The sequence below is a fragment of the Rattus rattus genome, chromosome 3 (assembly GCF_011064425.1).
Source record: "Rattus rattus isolate New Zealand chromosome 3, Rrattus_CSIRO_v1, whole genome shotgun sequence".
NCBI lineage: Eukaryota > Metazoa > Chordata > Mammalia > Rodentia > Muridae > Rattus > Rattus rattus.
This window is the reverse complement of record NC_046156.1, coordinates 69,718,722-69,744,330: the sequence shown is the minus strand read 5'-3', so window position 1 is coordinate 69,744,330 and position 25,609 is coordinate 69,718,722. Positions and strand designations below refer to the sequence as shown.

General features: G+C 44.1%; 2 protein-coding genes across 3 annotated transcripts in view; one reads left to right on the top strand and one right to left on the bottom strand.

Moving 5' to 3' along the window:
* Rnf175 (ring finger protein 175) overlaps positions 1-5,770 on the top strand; it is a 45,568-nt gene extending 39,798 nt beyond the window's left edge. The window contains 2 exon segments of the mRNA XM_032896948.1: positions 3,360-3,461; positions 5,653-5,770. Coding sequence (XP_032752839.1) covers positions 3,360-3,461; positions 5,653-5,770 — 220 coding nt within the window.
* A 4,710-nt stretch (positions 5,771-10,480) lies between these two features.
* Positions 10,481-16,636, bottom strand: Tlr2 (toll like receptor 2). 2 transcript variants are annotated; one of them, XM_032898180.1, is made up of 3 exons: positions 16,312-16,630; positions 15,672-15,747; positions 10,481-13,583 (listed from the first exon to the last, which is right to left on the bottom strand). In XM_032898180.1, exons 1-3 carry the CDS (start codon positions 16,485-16,487, stop codon positions 11,214-11,216), a joined length of 2,622 nt encoding a protein of 873 aa, XP_032754071.1. In that variant the 5' UTR covers positions 16,488-16,630; the 3' UTR covers positions 10,481-11,213. The 2 variants fall into 2 exon arrangements, with proteins under 2 accessions (XP_032754071.1, XP_032754072.1); XM_032898181.1 differs by lacking the exon at positions 15,672-15,747 and having other exon boundaries at positions 16,312-16,636.
* Positions 16,637-25,609: the final 8,973 nt, after the last annotated feature.

Genomic DNA, 25,609 nt, shown 5'->3' with positions numbered 1-25,609 from the left:
ACAGAACCTCTTCTTGAATTTCCTGAAACTTTTGGCTTCCCAGCCTCTCCTTCTGTCTCTGTTTCCTCTGCCTTGCATAGCCCCCACCCTCAAACCTTTGTCTTCTGACCTTGTCTTTTCTTGAGACTTTCTGATGATCCACATGCTGAATGATGAATGACTGATTAAAATAAGCCTCCCCGTTTAGTGTAATTTCCTAGTGTAAAGCTCTTCATCCCATGTGGGCAAGAAGGCTGGCTACTTGAGCAGGATAGAAGCCATAAATGAGCATATGAACAAAAAGAGAAGCAAAGACAGAAGTGGGCTGAAAATTAGAAAAAGTCATGTATAGATATCACTCGACACCTGGGTATGTGTTTAAAATGCAAGAGGCCAGCACCACAAAACCCTGTGGAATGTATCAGGTTCAAGGGAGAATGTAAGACTGTTCATACAGAGCCTGGTGTCTAAATCTTGGTAGAACAACACATACAAAGTCCACTTTGATGGAAAATAATCTACAAGGAGCCCACACGTAGCAACACAATGGGTAAGAAGAAAACCAAACCTCTTGTCAGGTTTCTAGGCAGAGACCTTTAAAAAGGATGGCACCATAGGGCAGTCCTACACTTCAGATCACAAAAAGAGGGACTGGCATTTGGCATCTTGTTTTCAAACTACCCAGCACTTCTACCTATGGGTTCCCGCTGAAACAGCACTCTGTTGGCTGGAAGGTTTGGAAGGGTAGGAATGTGTGTTGGTTACCTTCCTGTGACCATGGGCGCGCTGCTCCACAGAAACAACTTGAGGGAAGAAGGACTGGATTTGGCTTACAGTTTCAGAGGGTTTGGGTTCATCATGGCGGGGCATGCATGGTGGCCGCAGCAAGTGGTGGGTTCTGTTTATCATGGCTGACCATGAGGCAGAGGGCAAGGCTGGAACCAAAGACAGACTGGAACCTTCAATGATCCACCCCTCGTAGCATTCTTCTGCCATGAATTCTCTCGCCTTCAAGATTCTACAACCTTCCAATATGGTGCCACCTCATTGGGACTAAGTATCCAACCAAACACACGGACCCATGAGGGATATTTCACATCCAGACTACAGTGGTTAAGCCTGAACCTACAAACCAGGTTTCTGTGAGAATAGCCCTAACTACAAAATGCTGCCTTAGGACCTTGAAGGAAGAAACCCATGCTAAGCCTGTGGCTGTAGTTACCCACGTTGTCTTTGGGTTGACCAGCAGTCTGTGTTTTCATTTGTTCCTAAGTATACAGCAAAGCATGGTTCATCTTTACACCACAGCATTGACTGTGTAGCACTGTCTCCATACGCCCAATCAGATCAAAGCCCTGGTGTGATGAGATGCTTGGACCAGCTATCCTGCAGCCCACCTAATCCAGTCAATCACACCTGATACCTTCGATATGCATGGCCAATGATGCAGTCCTGTTTAATCTGGACGCTTTCCACTGATTCAGCGCTAAAAGTCAGAAACTGGTTCAAATGCAACTCAAATGTAATAGGAATCTTTCTTCAACATTTAAGCCTTAAAAACTTAAGGGAAGAAACACAAAGATATCCCATATGGAATCTACAGTGTTTTCTTTTCCTTTCATCACACACACACACACACACACACACACACACACACACACACACACACACCAAGAATCTATCATTCTTAGTAGAAATTTTCCAAGTCTGGTCTTAGTTTTAAGTGTGATTTACTTTTCAAATGTTGGAACAGAGCCTCTTCTGCCAATTTCAAGTGGAAATATTTTCTCTCTCCGTCTTTAAAAGCCCTTAGGGATTGTTATACACGTGTGCATATATAATCTAAAATGTAGTCACCTTTAAATATGCTTTGCGGGGAGCATTATTAATGGCCCATTTTAGCATGAGTCACATTAGTGAGGAGTGAGCAAATGTGAGTCACATTAGCCAGGAGAGACTGATCTGGGTTTCGCCCTGCAGCAGCTCTGCCAGTGTGCGAGCATTCAGCACAGAGAATTGAAGATGAAAGAACACAGTTCAGAAGATGGGAATGTTTGATGCTGGTTCCTTGACCCCAGAACTCTGTACCTGTCTGGAAGGTGTGGCTCTATGCCAGCCATTTTAAAAGGCTGGCTTGTATGTGAGTTCATAATCCTTCTTATAAGATACCCCTTTATGCTAATCCAAGGACATTGCAAAAATGTCCAGGATTCCAAGAACACAAAGTAGTGGAAACTCTTAGTTGCGTAGAGAGCTAGTCAGGGGGAATTAGATCAATGGCCTTGCCAGGGCTCCACCTCCACAGTCCTGTTTTGCTTTTTTTTGGGGGGGGGTGTTCTAAATCATTGCTGTCACCATGGTTGAGTAGCAGGCTGGCCAAAAAGAAACATGTGCTCTTGGCCCCCAAACCACATTCAGACCAATAACTGTAAATCAATCAGTAATTACAGTTAACTATTTCCCCAAATCTGCAATACTGGAAAACATGGAAATCTTAATTTCCAAAAATAGTTTTGAAGGGGCCATTCAGATGTTCATTCGGTAAACATTTCCTACACTCCTGCTTAAGCTAGCACGGGTGAATAGCCCATTGTCATGTGGTCTTCTGTAAACTACTAGAGATCATATGTGCATGCGGGAGGCTATGGTATCTTAGGATCTGTCTCTGGTCCTGTCAGATAACAGGATTTGTGCCTGTGGAAGGACACTGGGAAGACTCTCTACAGATGGTGTACACAAATGAATCTGTACACGCTAGAGAATGAGACGTTTACTGTGTTTGTATTATAGTAAAATAATGTTCCTTCATCAAGAATTTTTAAAAGTTGGGGGGAAAATCATTCAAGAAGAACTAGGAATATTTGTAATTTAGTGGTACTGTTTAGCATGTGTGAGGCCCTGGGTTCAATCAGGAGGGAGACAAGGGAAGAGGAGGAGGAAAACCAGCTATATGCTTAAAAACACACATAACCCCAGTACCTACCAGTAGGACTCATACAAGACAACCAGCAATGCACAGAATCCAGGGTTGAGAATTCCAGAGCTTGTATGGGGAAACGCACAAATACAGGAATCAGGGGAGTACAAAGATGCATTTGCATAAGAAGCTACTATACAAGCGTCCTTGCGTTCTTTATCTACTTTTACTATAATCGAGTCAGGCAAGGACAAACAAGGCCAAGATATTATGTAAATTCAACACAGTCATAAAGCTGCTGCAGTCCCCTTTCCACCCTCCCTGTCACTGGCTCTCTCTAAAATGCGGATATGCACACACAGAGTGAGTCATGGTGGCCTCCCACTCCTAGACAGAACAGTCCTTTCCAGGTCACCACACGGGGCATTGCTCTTTAATGAACTTCCTCAATGAGCTACCTCAGCTTTCATGAATTCTACATCCAAGGCTGGTGTATCAGAGGGAAGAAGCAGCCTTGCCCTTGCTGCAAAGAGAACGTCGGTCTGAAGAGGATGATCCATAACCCGTATCCTTCCAGAAATGCATGAAACAGTAGCTTAACTATGTCCAGGGATGCCAACACGGCCTGAACTGCCATCGTCTTCACATAGCTGTGCTAGGAAACTCTTGTTGCCCTATTTCCATGCAGCTTTTCTTTTAGTTTTTCAGCACCCGTGCTCCTATTCTTGCTAGGAGATTAAATACCCAAGACCATTGCACTCGTCATGGCTCCTACTTTCCGTGTTAAGAGATTCAGTGGAAATGTGTTGGGGCAATTCATAAAATGGGCACAATATGTGGAAGAAGAGTGGGGATGATGAATGGATGGGTGGACAAAGAGGTTGAATAGGCTTGTGGGTAATCATAGACAAATTAAAATTGAAACTTTCAAAGCTAAAACCGTGAGTTAGTGTGGAGAGGGTTGCTTGGGAGCAGAAGGAATTTTGTCTTTACCTGAAATGACTAGACTTCTTGACCTACATCTTAGGTTTTTACATTTCTTCCTATGCTTCCTCTCTTTTTAGGCTAAATTCTGGTAATAATGCTATTGAAAGGAAATAAAGACCCGTAGACTCAGCAAGCTGACGCAACAATTAGGACTTTCAAGGAAAAAAAAAAAAAGCTTCTGTGTTTCATTGTTTTGTCTGCATGTGCCCCTGGCGCCTTCAGAGGCCAGAAAGGGGTCACGGATATCTTATAATTGGAGTTACAAATAGTCGTAATCACCATGTGGGTGCTGGGAACCAAACTGGGATCCTCGGGGAAGAGCAGCCTGTGCTCTTAACCACAGAGTCATCTCTCCAGTCCAAGAAACGAAGACTTACGTAGGCACCAGGATGCTCGGCAGAATAAATGCAAGTCCCATTAACAGCACAAAAAGGTAACAGCCCTCAATCAGAATTAACCAGAAAGATGTGGCCCCTATATCTCTGTTCCGATGCTATAATACATTTCTTCTAAGGATCAACGGGACTCGAGCATGTCACCTCTTAGGCAGAAGGGCACTGAGAAGGTGGCATCAGCCTGCCCTGCGTGTCTTCTCACAGAAGGCTGCCCTTCTGTACTTGGTCCTAGTCAGAGACTTCACAGCGCTGAGGAGGCAACGTCCTCCCTCTCACTCCTCTGTTCCTCACCACCCCAAAGCACGCCCCGTCTCTGACTATTACAGACTGGGCCTCTTTAAACTAGGACATGAGAAGAACCCCATCTGTGTAGCTTTGGGTCTTAGGGTCAGGCTGTGGTTGAGGCCACCTGTGTAAGTTACCTGCTCCACCCACAGGTGTGGCCCAGCCTGAGGCCGGAAGTCCACTGCGTACATGGTGTCCCCTCTCCTTCAGCTACTGCTTCTGAATTTCGCTTCTCGTGTGACTGGGCTCGACAACTTGCAGTTAGTAACTTACAAAGCTGGGGTGAGTCCACCGGTCACAAAGCCAGTTATCACATTGAACTATACTTTAAATAACAAAGAGGGATCTGTCTCTTTGTATTGCCTAGCAAGAACAAGCCACTGGGTGCACCGTATACTCCGTTTACTGAGGTTCGTGCAAGGAAAAACCTGTGTGAGAAAGCCGGTCTTCCTTTGTAATATTGCTATCCATGAACTGTACGTCAGGTAAGCTCTCTTGGTATGATTAACTAGTGATGCCAGAGAAATCGAAAGATACGTGGTATGGAACAAACCAGTGCTATTGTTCTTACTGTCCCGAATCTTCTCTGATGCATCCACGGCCGGGATTCTGGAGCTCAGCTGTGCTCACTTTACAGCAGCTCCTACTCCTGGGTTTTCCATAGACAGATTTCTCCTTTCCTGTTTTCGGTATAGACCTTGCCCTTTTATCACTGTTTTAGTCTTAATCTCAGCTCACTTCCAGAAATTGAATGTGATGTAAAGAACAATAATCAGAATGCTGCAGATTTTGCGAATGTTTGTTTATATATTCGCTTATTTTTGTTTTTTCTCAAGAAGCGGCCTCTCAATGTGTTGCCCAGCCTGGCTCCAAACTCTCATGCTCAAGCGTGTCTCCTGACTCAGTCGCTCTAGCGGCTGGGACCACACACGTCACGGAGCCTAGTACTCAAAGCTCTTTTAGTAGGGCATGCAGAATTTAAAAGAGGAATTGCCCCTTTGAGACATTTTAATCATATTTATAAGTGATAATTAATGGGTGTGTCTTCTGCTTGGCTCTATAGAGAATGAACTCTCAACTAAGGCTCAGCTGGGAGAGCACACACATGCATGGGAAGATCTTGGATTGGCTTCATTACTTGGTGGCCTGGCAGCCCGCAGTGATTGGAATAGTTCAAGGCATTAACTGTTTCCTGAAGGAGGAATAGCATCGCAGACTTCCCCACTGCATTGCATAATGGGGATATTTTTAAATCCTCTCTGCTGCTTTCAATATTGGCATTCTGTTTGGATGGTGGAGATGATCCAAAGAGGTCAGGAAACAAAGTCTAATGTCACACTTAACATGATTTATCTCTGTAGAAAGAATTAAAGACTCAACGGTGGAATAAACACATGTGCTTTTACATCTCTCCTGTAACATTTACCCCCTCACCCATGCAGGAAGCACATTTGTTGTTTCTTCCCTCCCTGGGCATTACACCCCCTGTTTCAGAGACTTGTAGTGTGTATCACACACACAAGGGTGTCCATCAGTTCAACATCATCTGAGAGTCAGTAGCAGTGTTAAGTATTCAGCAGCTTAAAACTAGGAAAGATGGCATTTCTAGTCTTCATACTTTCTAGCACGCAACAGATCTCATATTGTGAAGCCCCTCTATTCATACATCATATATCAGTAGGGCTGTGGCTTTTCAGAGATCCCAAGTACTGTCAAATTCAACCCACCCAAGGGCCTAAGTAAAGGAGAAAGAATCACTTCTCCGTTCACACACCCACACCCACACATACACATCCACTTTGGTACCTTCCATAGGCTCAGTGTTTAAATGTTGGGTTCACTGTTGATGTCATTGACTGTGAGGCCTAGGAAGTGTGGCAGTATTAGAGAAAGTCTGTCACTGGAACCAACTTTAAGAGTTTTGTAACATTCTGAGTTTGTTCTCTCTATTTCACACTCGTGGTTCAAGATAGGAGCACTCAGCTTGTTCCTTTAGTAGCCATTCCTGCCTGCTGCCATTCTGCCCCATCATAATGGTGATGGACTCTTATCCTTTGGAGCCACAAGCCCAAACACCCTTCCTTCTACAAGTTGCCTTGTCATGGTTTTATCACAGCAATAGAAAAATAACCGATAGTACTCCTAAAATTCATTCATCTAACATTAGCAGTCACTTGTTCAACCGCCAACACTATCTACAGACAGGCAGACACGTGTTCTACACTTCCTGAGGCGTTTACACTTTTATGAGGAAGAAACGGCACCGGTTACTTTTCTTGCCTTTTACAAACTGGCAGTGTGACCTTCAGTGTTTCATTGTCAAAGTAACTCACTTTTCTTCTCGTTGGGGATTTTTCTTCTTCAAACTACCAAGTGCCTCGGTGTTACAATTGGTTCACCTTTCAAACTCCTAGATTTAATTGTAGTGTTTCTCTATTTGGCAGACATCTTAACCATTAGACACTAGGTATAATGCACTGTGCACTAGGCATATATAGGCATGGCCTAAAGAAAGAAAATATTCTTTTATATTGTTTGAGAATTTCATACACATATTTTGACCAAATCTCCCTACTCTCTCCCATCCTACCTCTCCTACCACATCTCTACTTCTCCCTTCCAAGTTCATGTGCTCTTTTTTTTTCTTTTTAACCTACTAAGTGCACTTAATGCTGCCAGCATATGCACAAGCATGAGGCCATCTCCTAGAACATGGACAACCTATCAGGGACTGCATCCAGAGTAAACAGATGTGGGGGTGGGACTTGTGAACTCATTCCCAATCCATGCTGGGGCTTCAGCTGGCTTATACTGGCCTTGTGTTTGCAGCCACGGCCACCATGTGTGTAGCATCCTGTCATGCCTGGAAGGGACTATTTCACAGAAGTCCTATCCTATTGCTGCTTCTGTCTCTTCCACAGTGATCCCTGAGCCTTGGGATGAAGGGCTGTCATAAGATGGTCCCTTTACAGATGAGCATTCCCTAGTACTTTGACCAGTTGTGACTCTCGGTATCGATCAATACCTGCTGCAAAAAGAAAGTTTTCTATCAAAGGTGAGAGCTGCACTAATCTATGGACATAAAGAAAACTTTAGGGCACAGTTTAATACCATGTCCAGTTAGTGCAATAGCAATATCTAGTTCTCCCCTAGAGCCTATGACCTAGCCAGCCACAGGTTCCTGGCCCAGTTAACAGTACTAGGCATGGGAATTATTGGGGAACAGGTCTTAAATACAATCAGACAGCAGTTCTGAAAATGGCCATGCAACAATATCTTTTAACAGTTGGTATATCTTCCCAGGCTGGTTGAGCCCATATGGTTCCGAGCTGAGTAAGATTAAAGATAAGTTTTCTCACCTGATAACATGCCAAGCACCTTCTGGCACTATGAAAGCTAGCAAGGGAAAGGAAACTTCAAGATCAGTACTACCTCAATTTCTCTGTGTCCTACAAGTCAAGTATCTGGCATCTTCTGCAATAGAATTTTACTATAAAATTCTTGAGGACAACCAAGAACAAAGACGTATGTAGTCAAGCAAGGCTTATATCACATTTGGAGAAGCACAAAAAGTTAGTTTTGTTTCTGAAAATAAAATTAGAGTCCTTACATTTCTCAGCCTGTATGCTATCCTGTCCTGCTATTCCTCTGTCAAATAAATTAGCCCATTACTTCTGAATTCAGCTATTTAAACTTTCATGACACTGGCAGACTACAGACCAGTTCTCTGCTGGATTGTAACCTGAGTGGCATCTCACCGCACTCCTCGGGAATCCTTCTTCCCAGGAGATCTCACGAGTCTTTACTGTCTGTGTTTCTATTGCCATGCTGGTCTTCCAAAAACCCAGTGGAATGGCCAGTAATAACTGAGTATGGCATGCAAGGACTTGCTGCACATGTAACTCCACATTCTTCCCTGTAATTCCCACCAACCAATTTCAAAGGCCTGCAAACCACGGTAACAATATCATTGCAAAGAACCTGGTTCTCGGTGCCCCGCCCTCTATCAGTCTCAGAGTTTTGTATACTGAGGTACTTGCTCTATTTAGCGTTGACTTTTGTAGAGTGGAAGATAAAGCATGGCTACATTCTTCTATGGGTAGATACCAGGTTTTCCTGGCATCTTTTGCTGAAGATTCAGCCTTTTGTTCATTCTGTATTAAATCTGGGATCTCCACTTTATCCCACTGACACACGTCTCCTTCGATGCTGCTAGCCTGCTAATTCGACTATCATTGCTCTCCAGCAGAGTTTGAAATCAGCTATGTGGATACTTCTAGCAGCATTCCTTACGCTCAGGATGATTTTGGTCATCTGGGGTATTTTTTCTTCTCAATGAATTTTGCAGATTTTTCCCCCATTTTTGTGAAAAATGGTGTATGAGCTTTCATTGGTATCACATTGAATCTGTGGTCTGCTTTTAATAGAGTGGCCACTTTCATAATAGGAATCCTTTGGCTCTATGAACATAGCAGATCTTCCCTTCTATTGGTGTCTTCTTCAGGTTTTTGCTGTTGTTGTTGTTGATGATGATGTTGTTGTTGGGGTTTTTGCTGGTTTTTCTTTTTTAGTGTGTTAAAGTTTTCATGGTAGAGGTGTTTCAGCTGTCAATGAAACTTACCCCTTTCGGTTTCTTTTAGGCTCCTGGCAATGGTGTTGTTTGTCTAGTTTCTGTCTTTGTGTGTCTACCACTGGCTTAGAGAGGGTTACTGTTTTGTTGTGTGTGTGTGTGTGTGTGTGTGTGTTAATTTTGCATCCCGCCACTTTGCTGAAAGTAGCCTTCATTTCTATGAATAATGAAGATTAAAGGTCGTTTTAAACGTATCAAACTACGAAGCCATTTCTATTGTGGCTTAAATTATTTAAAATCGATCAAGTCCACACCTCTCTGGCTAAATATAAGGCCACGTATAGATACATAAGTCTATATTTGGTCTTTCTGGTTCTCTTGGTAATGTGGCAATGCTGTAAGAAGGGGAAAGAGGAAAGAAAGTTTATTACTGTGATGGATTTCTGTGGTTTTCTCGCCAGGGTAACAATAATCTGAGTATGTCCTCTCATTTCATAGGCTGGCCTCTGCTTTCTGCCCAGTACTCTCCTGCGAGCTTGTGAAAGAAAGAAACATTGTCCAAGTTCCCACACTAACGCTCATGGCGCACTAATGAACTTCTTCCTTGAGGTCATTTTTCTATAAACAAGGAGGGTCACTGATCTCTCTGCTGGTGCACATAATAGGAGCATATCTGCATATGAACAGTCATATAAAATAAATAATTCCCATAAAACACTAATGTTGGTAGCAAATATTACAACAGACATCCCTCTAACTCCACAGCTACCCTTAGGTCCCATTTGGATGTGTCTTGCCTCTATAATCCTTCCATCGGCGATGGCAACCAGGAAGCAGTGTTCTTCCATCATCTCATCTCAAACCCTCATCAACCAGAGTACACAGGCCATGCTGCCCATCTTAAGGACAGGAAAGGGTTTGGGGTTAGGTCAAGTGACTTGCTCAAAATCATACATCTGTTAGCCTAAGTGTCTCTCTGACTCCAAAACCCAATTAACCACATAAACCTAGCTCTGGCCAAGGGGTCAAAGGACATTCGTTTCCTTTTGCCTGTGGTTCCCAGCACAAGACAAAAGTTGCTGAGAACCGGGGTTGGGGATTTAGCTCAGTGGTAGAGCGCTTGCCTAGGAAGCACAAGGCCCTGAGTTCGGTCCCCAGCTCTGAAAAAAAGAACCAAAAAAAAAAAAAAAGTTGCTGAGAACCAGCAAACAACTCTTAGTAAAGAATAGTTCATTAAAATTTGATGCTTTATCAAATCTTACTTGCAAGCATTAAAGGCAGGGGTATCTGTTCCCAGATTTCTACATGTGGAGTTATTTTGAGTCATAAGATTACGGAGTCATATAATTACTTTAAAAATCTTTTGCACACATGTATTTTTTCCATACAGGCAAAGAAAAGCTTTATAGAATTACAAATGAGACCCTGCACAGGAAAAAAGGCAACAGAATGTCCAAGGGGATCAGGAGCCACAGCAACCAGTCACTGGAAATTCAGAGCTAAAGTCCAGTGGGAATCTGCACCAGATCCTTACAAATCAACATTTAATTCATACTTAGAGAAAACTATCAAATACTCAGACAAACAAGCCTAGTTTTGCAGCCTGTGTCATTTGTACTGGAAGGTCTGAGGAGATGGTGGGATACAACCCCCTCTCTAGGAATAGCAAGAGATTTGCCTAGATGCCCCAAATATCGTGACTCCTTGCTCTTGATATCAGCTGCACGGAGGGATGGCAGGTGAGTAGATTAGGAAATACTTTCTGTGACCCTATGTCACACTGCCTGGGCATTAAATAATAGGCATTAAACTGTCATTCTACATGTACCGTTTCCAGATGCTCTAAGTGAACAGGTTATTCAGATAGCAATAATGGAGAAAGATAAAGAAAAACAGAGAAACTGATGTCAAATATTTATATAACAGTATTCAAGATAAAGCTCATAGTTACTAGTTATACTTACCAAATCCTCAATAGTACAATTCTATGATACTTACATAATTATGTCAGAATAAACTTTGTTACAGTTCCTGTCACAAAGACCTTTAGTTAAGGCAAGACAGAAACAGGGTGGAGAACCTAGGATTTTATTGCAGTTCTCAGATTTACCCAAAACACTTCCCGCTGGCCTTCATCCAAGGGCCACTCCAGGTATGTCTTAGTGTTCATTATCTTGCGCAGTTTGCAGAAGCGCTGGGGAATGGCTTTCTTCTCAATGGGTTCCAGCAAAACAAGGATGGCCGCGTCATTGTTCTCGTCAAAGAGCCTGAAGTGGGAGAAGTCCAGTTCATACTTGCACCACTCACTCCGTACGAAGTTCTCAGAAAGCACGAACACAGTTTTGTGGCTCTTTTCGATGGAATCAATGATGTTGTCAATGATCCATTTGCCCGGAACAAAGTCCCGCTTGTGGAGACACAGCTTGAAGGGTGGGTCAGAGTTCTCCAGCTGCTGGACCATGAGGTTCTCCACCCAATAGGAATCCTGCTCGCTGTAGGAAACAAAGGCATCATAGCAAACGTCCCTGCAAGGAGCTTTCTTGGGCTTCCTCTTGGCCCGGAGCCACGCCCACATCATTCTCAGATACCACAGCCCATGGAAATGGTAACACAGGGCGCCTAAGAGCAGGATCAACAGGAGAAGGGCACAGCAGACTCCAGATACCAGTGCGGCCTGGTGACACTCCAAGACTGAGGGCCGGGCATCCTGAAGCCTCTGGCCATGCAGGCGAGGCGGAGAATCACACAGGTAGCTGTCTGGCCAGTCAACTAGGACATGGACCAGGGCTGGCCTCTCCAGAATGAAGGACAGAAGTTCACAGGAGCAGATGAAATGGTTGTCACCTGCTTCCAGAGTCTCCAGATTGGGAAAAGAACCAAGCTGGTCTTTAGAGAAAGTACTTATTGCGTTCTCTCTGATCTTCATGACCTGTAACACAGGGAACAATGAAGCTTCTGGGAGTGTTTTCAGTTTATTTCTGGAAATATACAGCTCTTGGAGCCGAGGCAAAAACAAAGAAAATAAATCGAGATTGTTGTTACTAACATCCAACACCTCCAGGGTCTGAGGAATGCATGTCTTGACGGCCTGTATCCCTGTACTGGACAAGTTCAGGAAGCGCATCTTTCCTGGCCACTGACAACTGTCGGGCATAGGCTGAAAACTGTTCTTGCTGATGTCAAGGGCTGTCAGGTTTTTCAGAGTCAGCAAAATCTCAGCAGTTTTTCGTATTGATCTCAAATGATTCTGGCTCAAAACCAAGCTTTGTAGAGAAGGCCAGGCACCCTCACAGGCTGAGTTTTTCAAATACTCTTCAACCATCAGATTTTCGCTGAGGTCTAAGAACTCTAATGATTTTAAATGCTGTGAGAAAGAGCAGGGAACCAGAAAGACCTTACTGTTCTCTACTGTGATTCGCTTCACTTTCTCCAGGAGGGAATACACAGTGCTCAGATCATAGAACAAATAGAACTGGGGGATGTGCAGGCTCCGTATTGTTACCGTTTCGACTTTACCTAGCTCCCTCACTACGTCTGACTCTGAGGGGTTGAAATTACCAACCCCATTGAGGGTACAGTGATCAAACTCCACCTCCATCAGTTCCAAGATGTAACGCAACAGCTTCAGGAGTTCATTAAAACTTTTATCGGTGACATCTGCATTCCGGAATGCCAGCTTCTTCATTGGCGAATTGATTTCGTCTACAGACAGTTCGGAAAATTGGAACCTAGCCAAGTTAGTATCTCTTAGTTCTAAATATCTCACGGAACTCAGAATATCTGCAAAAATCCCCAGCAGGAAAGCAGACTCGCTCAAGTGCAGGGTCAGGTGATAGATGTCTCTAATTGACTGTAGACTTCGGGACTCATAGTTGCCGAGACTTAATGCCTGAATTTCAAGTTCGTTGAGAGAGGTCAGCCCAGCAAAATCTATTCTCCTTATCTCACTGAAAGTGTCAACATTTCCTACCCTAAGGGTTTGTAAATTTGTGAGATTGGAGAACAGCGATGTTTCCCCCAGTGTCCTGTAAGGATTTCCCATTAAGTTTAAGTATTTCAAAGAGGAAAGGGGCCTGAACCAGGAGGAAGATAAACTAGATAGGTGATTATTAGACAAGTCCAAGTGTTCAAGACTGCCCAGAGAATAAAAGGCATCTCCCTCTATTGTGTTGATTCCACTGGACTCCAATGTCAGAACCCGGAGGTTCACACAGGCTCGCAAGTCACCATGGCCAATGTAGGGGATCTTGTTGAAAGACAGGTCAAGCTTCTTTGTGTTTGCTGTGAGTCCCGAGGGAATAGAGGTGAAAGACCTGGAGCGGCCATCACACACACCAGCAGCATCACATGACAGAGATGCCTGGGCAGAATGGCCTTCCCTAGAGAGGCCTATCACAGCCATCAAGATCCAGAAGAGCCAAAGAGCTTGCAGCATCCTCTGAGATTTGATCTGAAAACAAACAAAGCATGTGTGAGTGTGCCTGAGGGCAGATCATTGTTTTCACTCTTGTGCACACTCTCTCTCTCTCTCTCTCTCTCTCCCTCTCTCTCTCCCCCCCCCAATAGCACTAGCAGATATATGTCTGCTGATGAAGAAATGTAAAAACAGCCATCTAAGAGAGAAACAAACAAACAAACAAACAAACAAAAAATAACACAGGATTCAATAAATGTGGGTTGAAAATAACCAGATGAATGCTTGGGAATGAACAAGCAAGAAGTTAAAGAAATGAACCAGATGTGGCTGTATGGCTTTCTAGTCCTGAGCTCCTATCTCTGATACCTCTGGCCATCAAGCATGTCTCTTGCTTGATTCATCACTTGACTCATAACCCCACAGGACTTTACGTCTCTCACTGGGCACAGAAGCAGCCTACTCCCACGCCCACTAATTCTACCTTGCTCCTACTAGTAGCAGATAGAAGGAACATTTGGAGTCCTAGGCAGAGTGGGGTCATTTTTGCTAAGTTGAGGGAGACATTCAGGCCGCCAGAACCTTCTCATTCTGCAGTGTTAAGTTTGTGGAAAGCTGCGTTCAATCCCGGATTGGGCTACTTAGATGAATGCAAAGGAAATAAGGTAGCTTGCCCCTCACTTCCCCAGTATGATTTCCTAAGAGAATCCAACGCTCCTCTCCCAGGTCATCCTCTGTGCCCTATACCCTGTAGCTGTTCCATGCAGCTACATGTTTCATGGTCATATTTACACAGAGAAGTAACGCAACAATTTTCCAAATACATTTTACACTTCTGTATTGGTTGGGAGGGTCATCCGTGTGCCACTACCCAAATGTGGAAGTCAGAGGACATTTGAGGAAGCCAGTTCTTTCTTTCTACCATGTGGCTTCTGGAAATTGAGCTCAATTAGGCCTGATGGTAAGTGCCACTTTATCGTACGGGCGTGAGTGCATGAGTGGCTTGCCCGAATGCATACATGTGCACCATGTGTGCAGTGTCCCTGGAAGCCAAATGAAGTCATGAGATCCCCTCTAATCATGTGGGTGTTGGGAACTGAGCCCAGGTCCTCTGGGAGAGCAGCAAGTGCTCCTTACTGCAAACCCGCCTCTCCAGCTCCCACAGCTTTCTTTGGATAAGTGGTTGAGCATCTTCCCTTTTAGTGCCCCTAAGGAAGCTATTTCTTAGACTCAGCACGTGATGGGCCATGGACGTAGCTTGTCAGTCAGTGCTCTGCTAGTATGTTCGATCCCCAGCACTGAGCAAACCAGGCACAGTGGTGAACCCCTCTGTCTCCAGCACTCGGCAGGTGGAGGCAAGAAGTGCAGTAGTTCAAAGACATCCACACCCCCATGATGTGTTTCAGTCTCAGCCCGTGAGGCATGAGATCATCTCAAAAAGATAAGCCAGCTGATGGTTTGTAGGTCGTAGGTGTTAATTCTTTTCTGATGCTATTAACTTGAACATTTAAGTGAAGTACCTTTTATTCCATATGATTGATATTTGGAGGCTTCCAATCCTTGCATTATGAACTTTCTAAATTTTTCCCCGTTAAGTGTTCTCTCTTAACTTCACTCCTTTAAACTTGAGGGTGATTTTTCACTGAGCACTTATCTAGTTAATTTATGTATAAATTTAGAAGTGCAAAAACAAAAACAAAAACCTGGTAGCTTAGAAATTTCCAAAACATACTGTCAATGTCTGGCAGGTTTTGTACCCACTGATTAAACGTTTAAGGTGCAAGTGTTCTTTGCTTGAAAAAGAAAGAAACTTCAAATATGGTGAAATAAGGTATTTTCCAAATAGTCACAATGTTCACTATTTCCCTTTTGAGGAAGAAGAGGGTCTCTCCGTCTAAGTCCAGCCACCTCGTCGACTGTTTGCTCTTTGCTGAAGAACTTTCTGTCAGATCAAGACCATCCCAGGCAAGCTGTTTTACACCCAAAATAATGTCCTTTTTTTTTTAAAACCAGAAAAGCCTTTTCCTGACATTTAAGAGGTAAGCACAGGGTTCTCGTTTATGGAACTGAAGAAGCCGAAAGGGCAACCTCGGAGGGAGGTCCTTATGAAAAGACTCCACTCACTCTTTGCCGGTTCCATCTGACCACAGATGCAATTCCGATGCTCCAGAGATAAATGAAAAGCAGAGAAGTGAAGCCCCTACACTCAGAAACAAGATCCTGGTCAGAAGGAAGCAGTCTGCACCTCCTCGAATGACATCTTTTCCACTGCTGTCCAAACATCACCATTCGAAACTATGATTGCAGACACACCCCCTGCAAGTGACCGCCTGCCCTGAGACTGGGGACGACAGGGGTGGGCTGGAGGTTAACTAGGACAGCGCCACTGTCACCCTGAGCGCCCCAAGGTTGAGGGGCACTACGGATGTTCCCCTCTGTGACCCTGGGGCCAGAAAGCCTGTAAAGATGCCGATCACACAGCGACGGGCTCCGGGACAGTGGCTGCAGCTCTGCGGTGCCCCTAACCTCTCTGGCTATCCCTCTTCCTGCAGGGATCACAGCTGGAAACTTCTGGCCCCAAAGCTTAGACTGGGACTGCAGCTGGAAACACTGGTCTTGAAAGCTGAGCCGCCCGGCTGGGGGCGCAGGTGCTTCTTGTTGGGAACCAGGTCCCCGCAACGCAGAGGCACAGCGGCCGCCCGGTCGCTCCGACCCTGCCCAGGGAGGGGTGCAGCGACCCAGCAGCGGGAAACCACCCACCTACCTGGAGACCTCCAGCCGCTGCTCCTGAGTCCTCTGGCCATCTGGGCACCAGCCCATGAAGATCGGGAAGTGCGGGAAGGGGACGTCCCCAGGCCAGGGACGAAACTTCCCGGTCGCTAGCACCACCCCCGGTGCGACAAGCGCCGCCCACAGGGGTCTGCGAGGGGAGCCAAGCATGGCACCAGAGAGGGCAGAGGCTTCAGGGCAGACAAAACAGAACTGAGAGTCCAGAGGCTCCGTATGGGAATTCCCCCAAGTGCCTGAGACCAGGCTATTAAAGAGAAAGTTAAGTTGAGCTTCCAGCTCGCCTTTAGCTGAGTTGAGCATCCTGCTGCAAGGGTTCTGGAAGGAAGAGGATATTCTAAAGAGACAGACACATTCTCTCTTTGGTTATTGGAATGCTCCAGCTAGGGAAAGTTAAAAATTATAACCCGGTGCCAATCACAGGGAGGTTTTTTTTTTGTTTTGTTTTGTTTTTTAATCAGATCACCGATCACCATGAGGAAAAGACCGGAAGCCTGGATGATGGGCGAATGACTAGGGGATATCACATCTTGACCAAACTGTCTATTTATTGTTACTTCTTGAATTATCTAAACCTAAACCCGTGGTAACGGGATGTTGAACTTAGGATGCGGGCATCGTACACCCCCATTATTTGTCTTCCTGGTGTGGTTACACTGAACAGATATTTTTTCTGCTGTCTACTGTTAATCATTTAAATAGCTTATTGAGCCCCCATAGGAGAGGCTAGCTAGTCAGGGCTGCCAAGACCCAGGTTTTAATCCTAACTACTCCAATCATAAAATCTCACTTCTCCCTCAAACACATCTTTTGAACTCTTTTGCTTTCTCTCCATCCTTGGAAGCTGCAACTCGGGCCCAGGAATATTGTCTCTTTCTCCTTCTTTTCAACACTTTGCCACCCCACCCTGATGTCTCTGGCATCCGTTTCTGCTCAACATCTGTTAAAAGAGTCTACCAGCTTCCATCCAGACTTGAATGGCAGCATTTTGCTCAGGATATGGATGGATCAGGATGGCACAGATTTCTTTCTCTTTCCTTGGCCCCCAGAATGGTCCCCTGAGCAGCAGCCAAACCTTGCACCCACGGGGAAGATTCGGGGCTCTCACTTCTATCTATGGCTTTGAAGCTAAGTACTTCCCTTTCTCTATCCCATAGCCGCATCTCAAAGTGATCAAGACAACGGTGGTAGATTGGTTTGCTTCTTGACGGAGATGTGGCTCCACAGGGCAGTTATAAGGGGAAAACCCCCTGCTTTAAAACAAGTTAATAATCTACCCTCTGTGCCTGTGATCCAACGTGACCTCTGCAAAGTGAGGCTGGAGGCAGAGCAAGCATCCCTACCCCCATTTTCACATGAAAATATCCTGTACATCAGAAATAGCAGCTGAGATTTGAACCCAGAATTATTTCCCTTTAAACCCAGGATTCTCTTTCCCCTTAGCTCCACATCCCTTATAAGATCTGGAATAGCGGTTCTCAACCTTTCTAACCCTGCAACCCTTCAGTATAGTTCTTGTTGTGCTGACCCCAACCATAAGATTATTTTTGTTGTTACTTTATAACTGTAATTTTGCTACTATCCCTCTCCCTCTCCCTCTCCCTCTCTCTCTCTCTCTGGAAGTTACATCCCTAAGCCTGCAAACCTGCTAAAACAAACTGAAAACAAGAGAAAAGCAAATTTCTTCTCATACACATGTCCCTGGAGGACACACAAGGCAATAAGACTCAAAGAAGGGCTAACGTGTTGGTGCTTCAAAAACCTCTTCAGGAACAAAAGTTTGCTGTTCCAGGGGATTTGCTTCTAGAGAAGAAAATGCAGCCACAGACTACTGGGCTCCAGCATGGTTTGGCTTTTCAATCTTTCCCTCTGAGATTAGCCTTCGAAAGAGCCAGAGGCAGTAATGTTCCTCTTCAGTGGTGGAGGTGCTGTGCAGATAAGAAAACTCAGACACAGCCCCTGCTGCATTTGCTGTAACAGAAGCTGTGAGTTTGGATTCCAAAGTGATTTCTTGTGGAGGATCAGCTTCGAAACTCAGTGAAACTAGATCACTACGCACCAGTACCAACTTGAGAGTGAACTTCTGTGCCCTGCGAAGTCTGGTTCTGTAGGTTCACCATGTGATGATACAGCCTGGGAGGCTCAGGCTCTACCACAGCTGCCTCACTCCCTCCACATTTCTCAAACTCAGCTCTTGCCCTAACACTGGGAGCTGCTCTTCTCTGCGCTGACTTCTCAAACTGGCCTGCCTAGGTTAACTGAGTTTATTGCCTCGTCATCCTAAAAGCAAGGCTGAGCAAAAGCCACTGATTTCTGCCTGGTGTGGGGACTCACCTGTAACCCCAAGATTCGGGAGGCCAAGGAAGAGGATTTCATGGTGTAATTAGCCCAGCCTGAGCTACATGAGATGCTGTCTCAAAAAACAAACAAACAAAGCCATTTATTCAGCCACAAATTCCTACCAGCACTCCAGTAGTTGGAGTGGCAATTTTCACTTTGTAAATTTGGAAGGCTTTCAAAACTTTGGTGATTAAAACTATTTTGTATGTTTGCCCAAATGACAGGTCCACTTGTGCTTCAGGCTTCTGGGTTCCTCTCTGGCATTCAGAAGCATCTGTCTTTTAACGGAGACACAGACCCTATAGAATCTAGTCGGACCTCAGTTGTTTTGCTTTAATTGGAGTTCTGGTGTTGGGGACTGAACCAGGACCTCCGCATGCTAAACACATACATGCTCTGCCGCAGTTAAGACCCTGACCGCAATAGTTTTGTTTTCCTTTTTTAGGGTACTTATATTCCAGGAATATAAGGCTTAGGGAAGTAGAGGAATATAGAGAAAGATCGAAGGAATAAAAGGAGAAAGAGAGAGAAAGATTCAAAGTGGATGGAGAGGGAGAAGGATGGAGAGAGGTAGGAAGGGAGAGGGGGGAGGGAAAGATGTTGATTTTTCTGATACTACAAGGGCCAATCCATAGATGATGAGTGAGGTGGACTTCTTTAAGTTGGAACCAAACACAGAAAATTCCCAAAAACAAGATAAATAGTTTTCATTCCTTGTATGAATTCTTTTAGGAAGAACAAAAAAGGAGGCACTTGCTGATGCACACACTTCTGCGGATCGTGACTGGATGGAAATGCCCAGAGCATGGGGTTTGCTCATCTGTGAGGAAATACAGTAACCTCAAGATGGAATGGCATCCACCCAGCACTCCTTGAGTCATGCATTTCCTCCTCCTTTCAGAGCTTAACTGGGTACTGATGAATAAGTGTAGACACCGGAAACAGCTGCTGACAGACACACAGGCACTGCAAGGGAGAGGAACTGAACAGTGGTCTCTCACCTAACAGACTGACTAGATGGTGACCCAGCAGCTGCCCCCTTCCAAGAGGACTCAGAAAAAGTGCACCAATTGGTATCAGTACGTGTCATAACACCAAGCAGAAAAATTTGAAAAGAAGGCAGAGTTTTATCACACTGTATGTTCCTTGGAGTACCTTATAATATACCGAAGCATCTCAAGGGCCAACGACTGCTAAGCCTAATCATGTGGGACAATAACTCAACAAGGGTTGACAACTTCCGTGCAGATGGAAAGATGAACCATTTGGAAAACAAGATGCATGACCTAAGTGACTACTGTCTTGCTTGGCTTAGTTCCTAATTATTAAATGTAACTGGAGTCCACGGCGTGCCAGTCAGAGCCTCAGACAAGATCATCACCAGCTTCTTGGCCAGTATTATTGAGCAAATAAGAAGGAATTCCCCAAGTTATGTAAATGTAATAGTTAACTACATGTGTGTCTCTCGAATCTAAGAAGTTGTGTTCTCTGTGCAATTTATAGACAGTTGTATTTGACCCAAAAATGTTTCTAGAAGATTTATAAGTAGCGTTTGCATATTTTATGTTTCAGGACCCATGGGCATGGGTGTTTGTTTGTTTGTTTGTTTCTGTGCTAAATCAGGACCCCATGCACACACTAGACAAACACTACCATTCAGCTACATATTTGTTCTACATATTTGATTTTAATGTATTTATTGTTTTATAATTTTATATACATATATGCAATATTCTTTGGGATTTTTACAAGTATTTGTCACATCTAAGGGAATTTTGCCTAATTGGAGTAAAAGTCAGATTTATAACTCCAATTCAAAATGTATACAAATCTGTAGGGTCCACACCTCTAGATACTAACTGCAAATTAAAAATACATATTATTTTTTACTTACAGAGGATTCCAAAGAGCAAAACTTGAATTGCCACATGCCAAACACTGTACATGAAATGCCAAATGTACAGGAATGAAGGGTTGTGTGGGCACACTCCACAGTAGTCTGCCACTGCTTCAGAAATCCTGAATCTCCTGCAATGCTTCCTCTCAACCCTTGTGGGACCAGAATGGCCCAGGATTAAAAAGGAAGTGTCAAGGAGAGCTGCAACCCCTGCTACCTCAGATGAGGACAGCAGGAGTTGGCGCCCTCTCCTCTCCCATCCTGGCACTTTAAAGACAGTTGCCCTACCATCAACCCTAGTACAGCTATCAAGCCTCACTCCTTGTTTGAGCTTATATGGTTTGCACACACATGGGCATGCGTGCGCGCGCACACACACACACACACTCAATACACCCATGCACGCCCACTGAGCTTCCCTCCCTCTAGTGGACAGGGCAGCAAGCCCTCAGAGCATTTGTTTTAGTTCTCATACATGTACTGTCAGCCTTCCACATCCTTGGATTCTATTTCCACTAATTCAACCTACCTTGCGTTAAAAAAGAATTTTAAAAAATACTGTGTCCACACTGAGCAGGGGGAACAGATCTCTTCCTTGTCTTTATTCCCTAAAGAGTGTAGAAGTCATCACACTATGTCTACCTTGCACTCCGTGTTGTGAGTGATCTAGAGGTAATCGGAAGCATTCAGGAGAACACACATGGTTTCCGTGTGTGTACCAAGCAGCTTTAGATAAGGAGTCCCAGAACTGATCTCTTGTGGACTATGAGAGACAATTATATTTCACTATACTTCATGATTCTTCCAGTTTTTAGAAGCATATGGCAAAATATGTATATTCTTTCTTTAAAATTTTACAAGAAATTAAAATTGACTATATATAATTTTATAAGAACTCAGAAAAAGTTTCATTCAAATAAAATAACTGAAATACATTTAAAGAATATGTCATATAGTACACACATAAATGAGTTTAAGTGGAATACTACTCAGCTATTAAAAACAATGACTTTGGAGGCAGGAAGGGGGGTGGTTGGGGAGGGGGAACACTCTTATAGAAGAAAAGGGGGATGGGATAGGGGGCTTATGGACAGGAAACCTGGAAAGGGAATAACATTTGAAATGTAAATAAAAGTATCCAATAAAAAAAAGAGGAGGAAGAGATAAAATAATAATGTCTGATATTTTATGCAATTATTAAACTTTGTGCCCTCAAAAAAAAATGACCGCATGAAATTCTTAGGCAAATGAATGGAATTAGAAAATATCATCCTGAGTGAGGTAACCCAGTCACAAAAGAACACACATGATATGCACTCACTGATAAGTGGATATTAGCCCAAAAGCTCGGAATACCCTAGATATAATTCACAGACCACATGAAGCTCAAGAAAAAGGAAAACCAAAGTGTGGATGTTTCAGTCCTTATTAGAAGGGGGAACAAAATACTCACAGGAGGAAATATGGAGACAAAGTATGGAGCAGAGACTGAAGGAAAGGCCATCCAGAGACTGCCCCACCTACTTCCCATATACAGTCACCAAACCCAGACACTATTGTGGATGCCAAGAAGTACATGGTGACAGGACCTGAGTCTCAGGAAACAGGAGTCTCCTGAGAGGCTTAGTGAGAGCCTGACAAATACAGAGGCGGATGTTCACAGTCAGCCATTGGAGGGAGCACAGGAACCTCAATGGAGGAGTTAGGGGAAGGACTAAAGGATCTGAAGGGATATACAACCCCATAGGAAGGACAACACTATCAACCAACCAGATAGCTTAGCCTCCCAGGGACTAGACCACCAACCAAGGAGTACACATGGAGCAACCCATGGCTCCAGCCGCATATGTAGCAGAGGATGGCATTGTCTGGCATCAATAGGAAAAGAGGCCCTTGGTCCTGTTAAGGCTCAATTCCCCAGTGTAGGGGAAAGCCAGGGCAGGGAGAGGGAGAGGGAGTGGGTGGGTGGGTGGGGAAGCACCCTCATAGAAGCGGGGAGGGAGGTTTGGGAGAGGGGGTTTCCGGAGGGGAAACTGGGAAAGTAAGTAACATTTGAAATGTAAATAAATAAAATATCTAATTAAAAAATAAATGAAGTTTAAGGTCTTCATTGTAAGACTAGTTGTTACAAGCACTCAGGAGGCAGAGGCAGGAGGATGTCAAGCTGTAGGTTGCAGGGAACCATGGAGTTGGCCTGACCTAGATACCTTGAGAAATAAGCATCATAGGTTTTTCAGGTTAGAGTCTATGGCTCCTTGGTCACAAGAGACCTTCCAGCTCCTGAGAGACTGATGTGCTCCCTCAGACAGTGAAGCATGCAGACTGCTTTGTGTTTCCCTCTCTGTCCCCTCAGAAGTCAAGGATGCACGGAAGCTCGGCAGGACAACTGGCCTCGTTGGCCTCGTGCAACTGGCAAAGTTTGCAAGAGTCATCGCATTTTGGCAACTGCAACTGTATTGATTCCGGTTGCCACTGTATTCTGTTTCAGAAAAAGGGATAAGATGTCTGGTGGCCCTCGATAAACTGGCATAGTTTCAGTCTTGCTGAGACTGACCACCGACCTGCCTGAGTTAATTCCAGTGGCCGTGTGGGGTGACCTTGACCCAGTAAGTAGTTGTGGGTGATTACAGGAGGTGGCCCTAGGACACACAGAACGATCTGTCTCAAAGAAGCAAGCAGATAAACAACAGCTCCTTTTGCTGTTTATGAGTAGGAATAAACGTCAGTCACAGTCTCTCAAAATGCTGCTGGAGTTTTGGGACGCGTCTGAATTTGTATTTAAAACTGAAAAGCTTAAGGGAAAACAATTTCCTAACTGTATGACTTTAGAAATTGCAATATTAACTGGTAAACGAAGTCAAAGCAAGGTCCTGAGTTTCTCTTCTGCAGAGAAAAATGTCCAAAGACTTTGGAAGAGTGGCAGAGACAAGATTAAGAGTGGGTCCTTGGGCTGGAGAGATGGCTCAGCGGTTTAGAGCACCCAACTACTCTTCCAGAGGTCCTGAGTTCAATTCCCAGCAACCACATGGTGGCTCACAACCATCTGTAAAGAGATCCTATGCCCTCTTCTGGTGTGTCTGAAGACAGCAACATTGTACTTATATATAATAAATGAATAAATCTTTAAAAAAAAAAAAAAGAGTGGGTCCTTAAAGGGCTTCCACCAAATCTTTCTTTCCTTTCTCCTCACACTAACCAACTAACCACTGTCCTTTCTGCTCCCTGGGAGCCCCATACAGACTGGTCTGGACCAGTCAGGGTCAGTTCTAACTGTCTAATCTGGTGTGTCCCTTGCTGTCCTGAGCAGCAACTGCATATAGTATCCTTCCCCAGCAGTTCCAGACCACGTGGGTGATTTGTATTTGTATTTGAGGATTTGTATTACGTCAGCTTGTCTGGTGAGGGTAATTCTGTCTTCTCTATAGGCTTCATGACATTCTACACAAAGTATCTCCCTCACCAGATATTCCCACCTCAATCAGGTGTGAGAAAAAACAGTTCCTCTGAGGCCTGGCCTCCTGTCACCTGCCCCACTGTCCTGTGCCTTTTGTTCCTCCTAGACTTGAGTACTGTTGGAGTTCCCGTGTCCCTGAGCTCTCCTAAGGCTGGGTAGTTTCTCCAAAGGGCTCTTGGCCTCTACATCTGTAGCTGGTTTCCTTGGGATGGGGAACAAACAGGAATTCTTCATCCCAATGCGGCAGGAAGCAATAATAAAAAGACTGTTGTCCCAAGTTGGGGTGGGTGGTCCGGTTATTTTGTAAATAATATATTGTCATTTTAGGGGATAATTAACAAATAATTATGGTCTTGAACAGGGAGGAAACAAAATAGGAAATTTAGACTCGGGGATTTCTATCTTTCCTTCTTTCTATCCATCCTTCTTTCTTTGTTAGGTAAAGGGCAGGAGGTTGAGAAGAAAAAGGAGGCTATAGTAATATCATAAAACAGACAACTCAATTGACTCTTAAACAAAAGCATTTCATGACCATAATCCAATACTGATAGAGATCTTTATATTTTGATGCAGAATTGAGGTTATGTTTTGTTACACTGGTACAGAATTTTGTACATTGATAGATGTTTAAAGTTTTCATTGATATAAATCAATGTATATCGGTACAAAGTTTGAGATTAACTCGTTGATGGGTATTGTGCCAATACAACTCATTTAATAACACAAGGTTTAATCTCAGTCCTGTAAATAGTTGCTATTACAAACTGTCTTGGATAACTAAAATAGGCAAGTCAATAATCAATCAATCAAGCTCATAGTCATGTTAGATATCAGTCTGTATTATCACAGACATATGCATCCTGGGTAGTACAGATAATAGGTAGCTGGAGACAGGCAATGTTTGCTTGTTCAAATACGCTATAAATAGATTGATGGTCTTCAAAAGCGTCAGCAGTCCACAATTAAGCTTAAGGTGTTTAGCATTTAGGATGTTCTAGGTTTGAAAAGTGTTTTCAGGATGGTAATACAAATTAAAATAAAAAATGATTTAAATACTAAATTCTAAACCCACCAAGATAGGATAGATAGAAAACTTTATCTAAGTTGCCAATATAAACAGACTGGACGTTATAAATGTGTATCATACCTTACGGTTTTCACAATTGTTATAATTGTATTTGATTTCTATCTGAGAGAAAAGAAGCCTTTTTAATTGGACAAATAGGAGGAATGTAGTGGGTTGCTCTGATGCTGCTTGTATTGTCATGCTCAGTGCTGACCCCTAAAGCCTGGTTGCCCCCAGAGATGAGAGAATCCACACGTAGACCCAAGTGATGCTACACCTTGCCCTCCAAGTTATTCCTGATTAGTGAACAAAAATGCCTACAGCCTATAGCTGGGCAGAATTGAGGTAGGCGTGGCTTGGGTTTCCTGGGCTTCTGGTCCAAGGGGAACCACAAGGGGGAGAGGAGAGGAAGATGGAGAGAGAGGAGAAGATGCCATGGGGTAAGAATCTTAAAATGGTGGCCAAGAGAGCTGACCAATTGAAGTTCACAGCGGATGGAACCAGATGGAACATGGTAA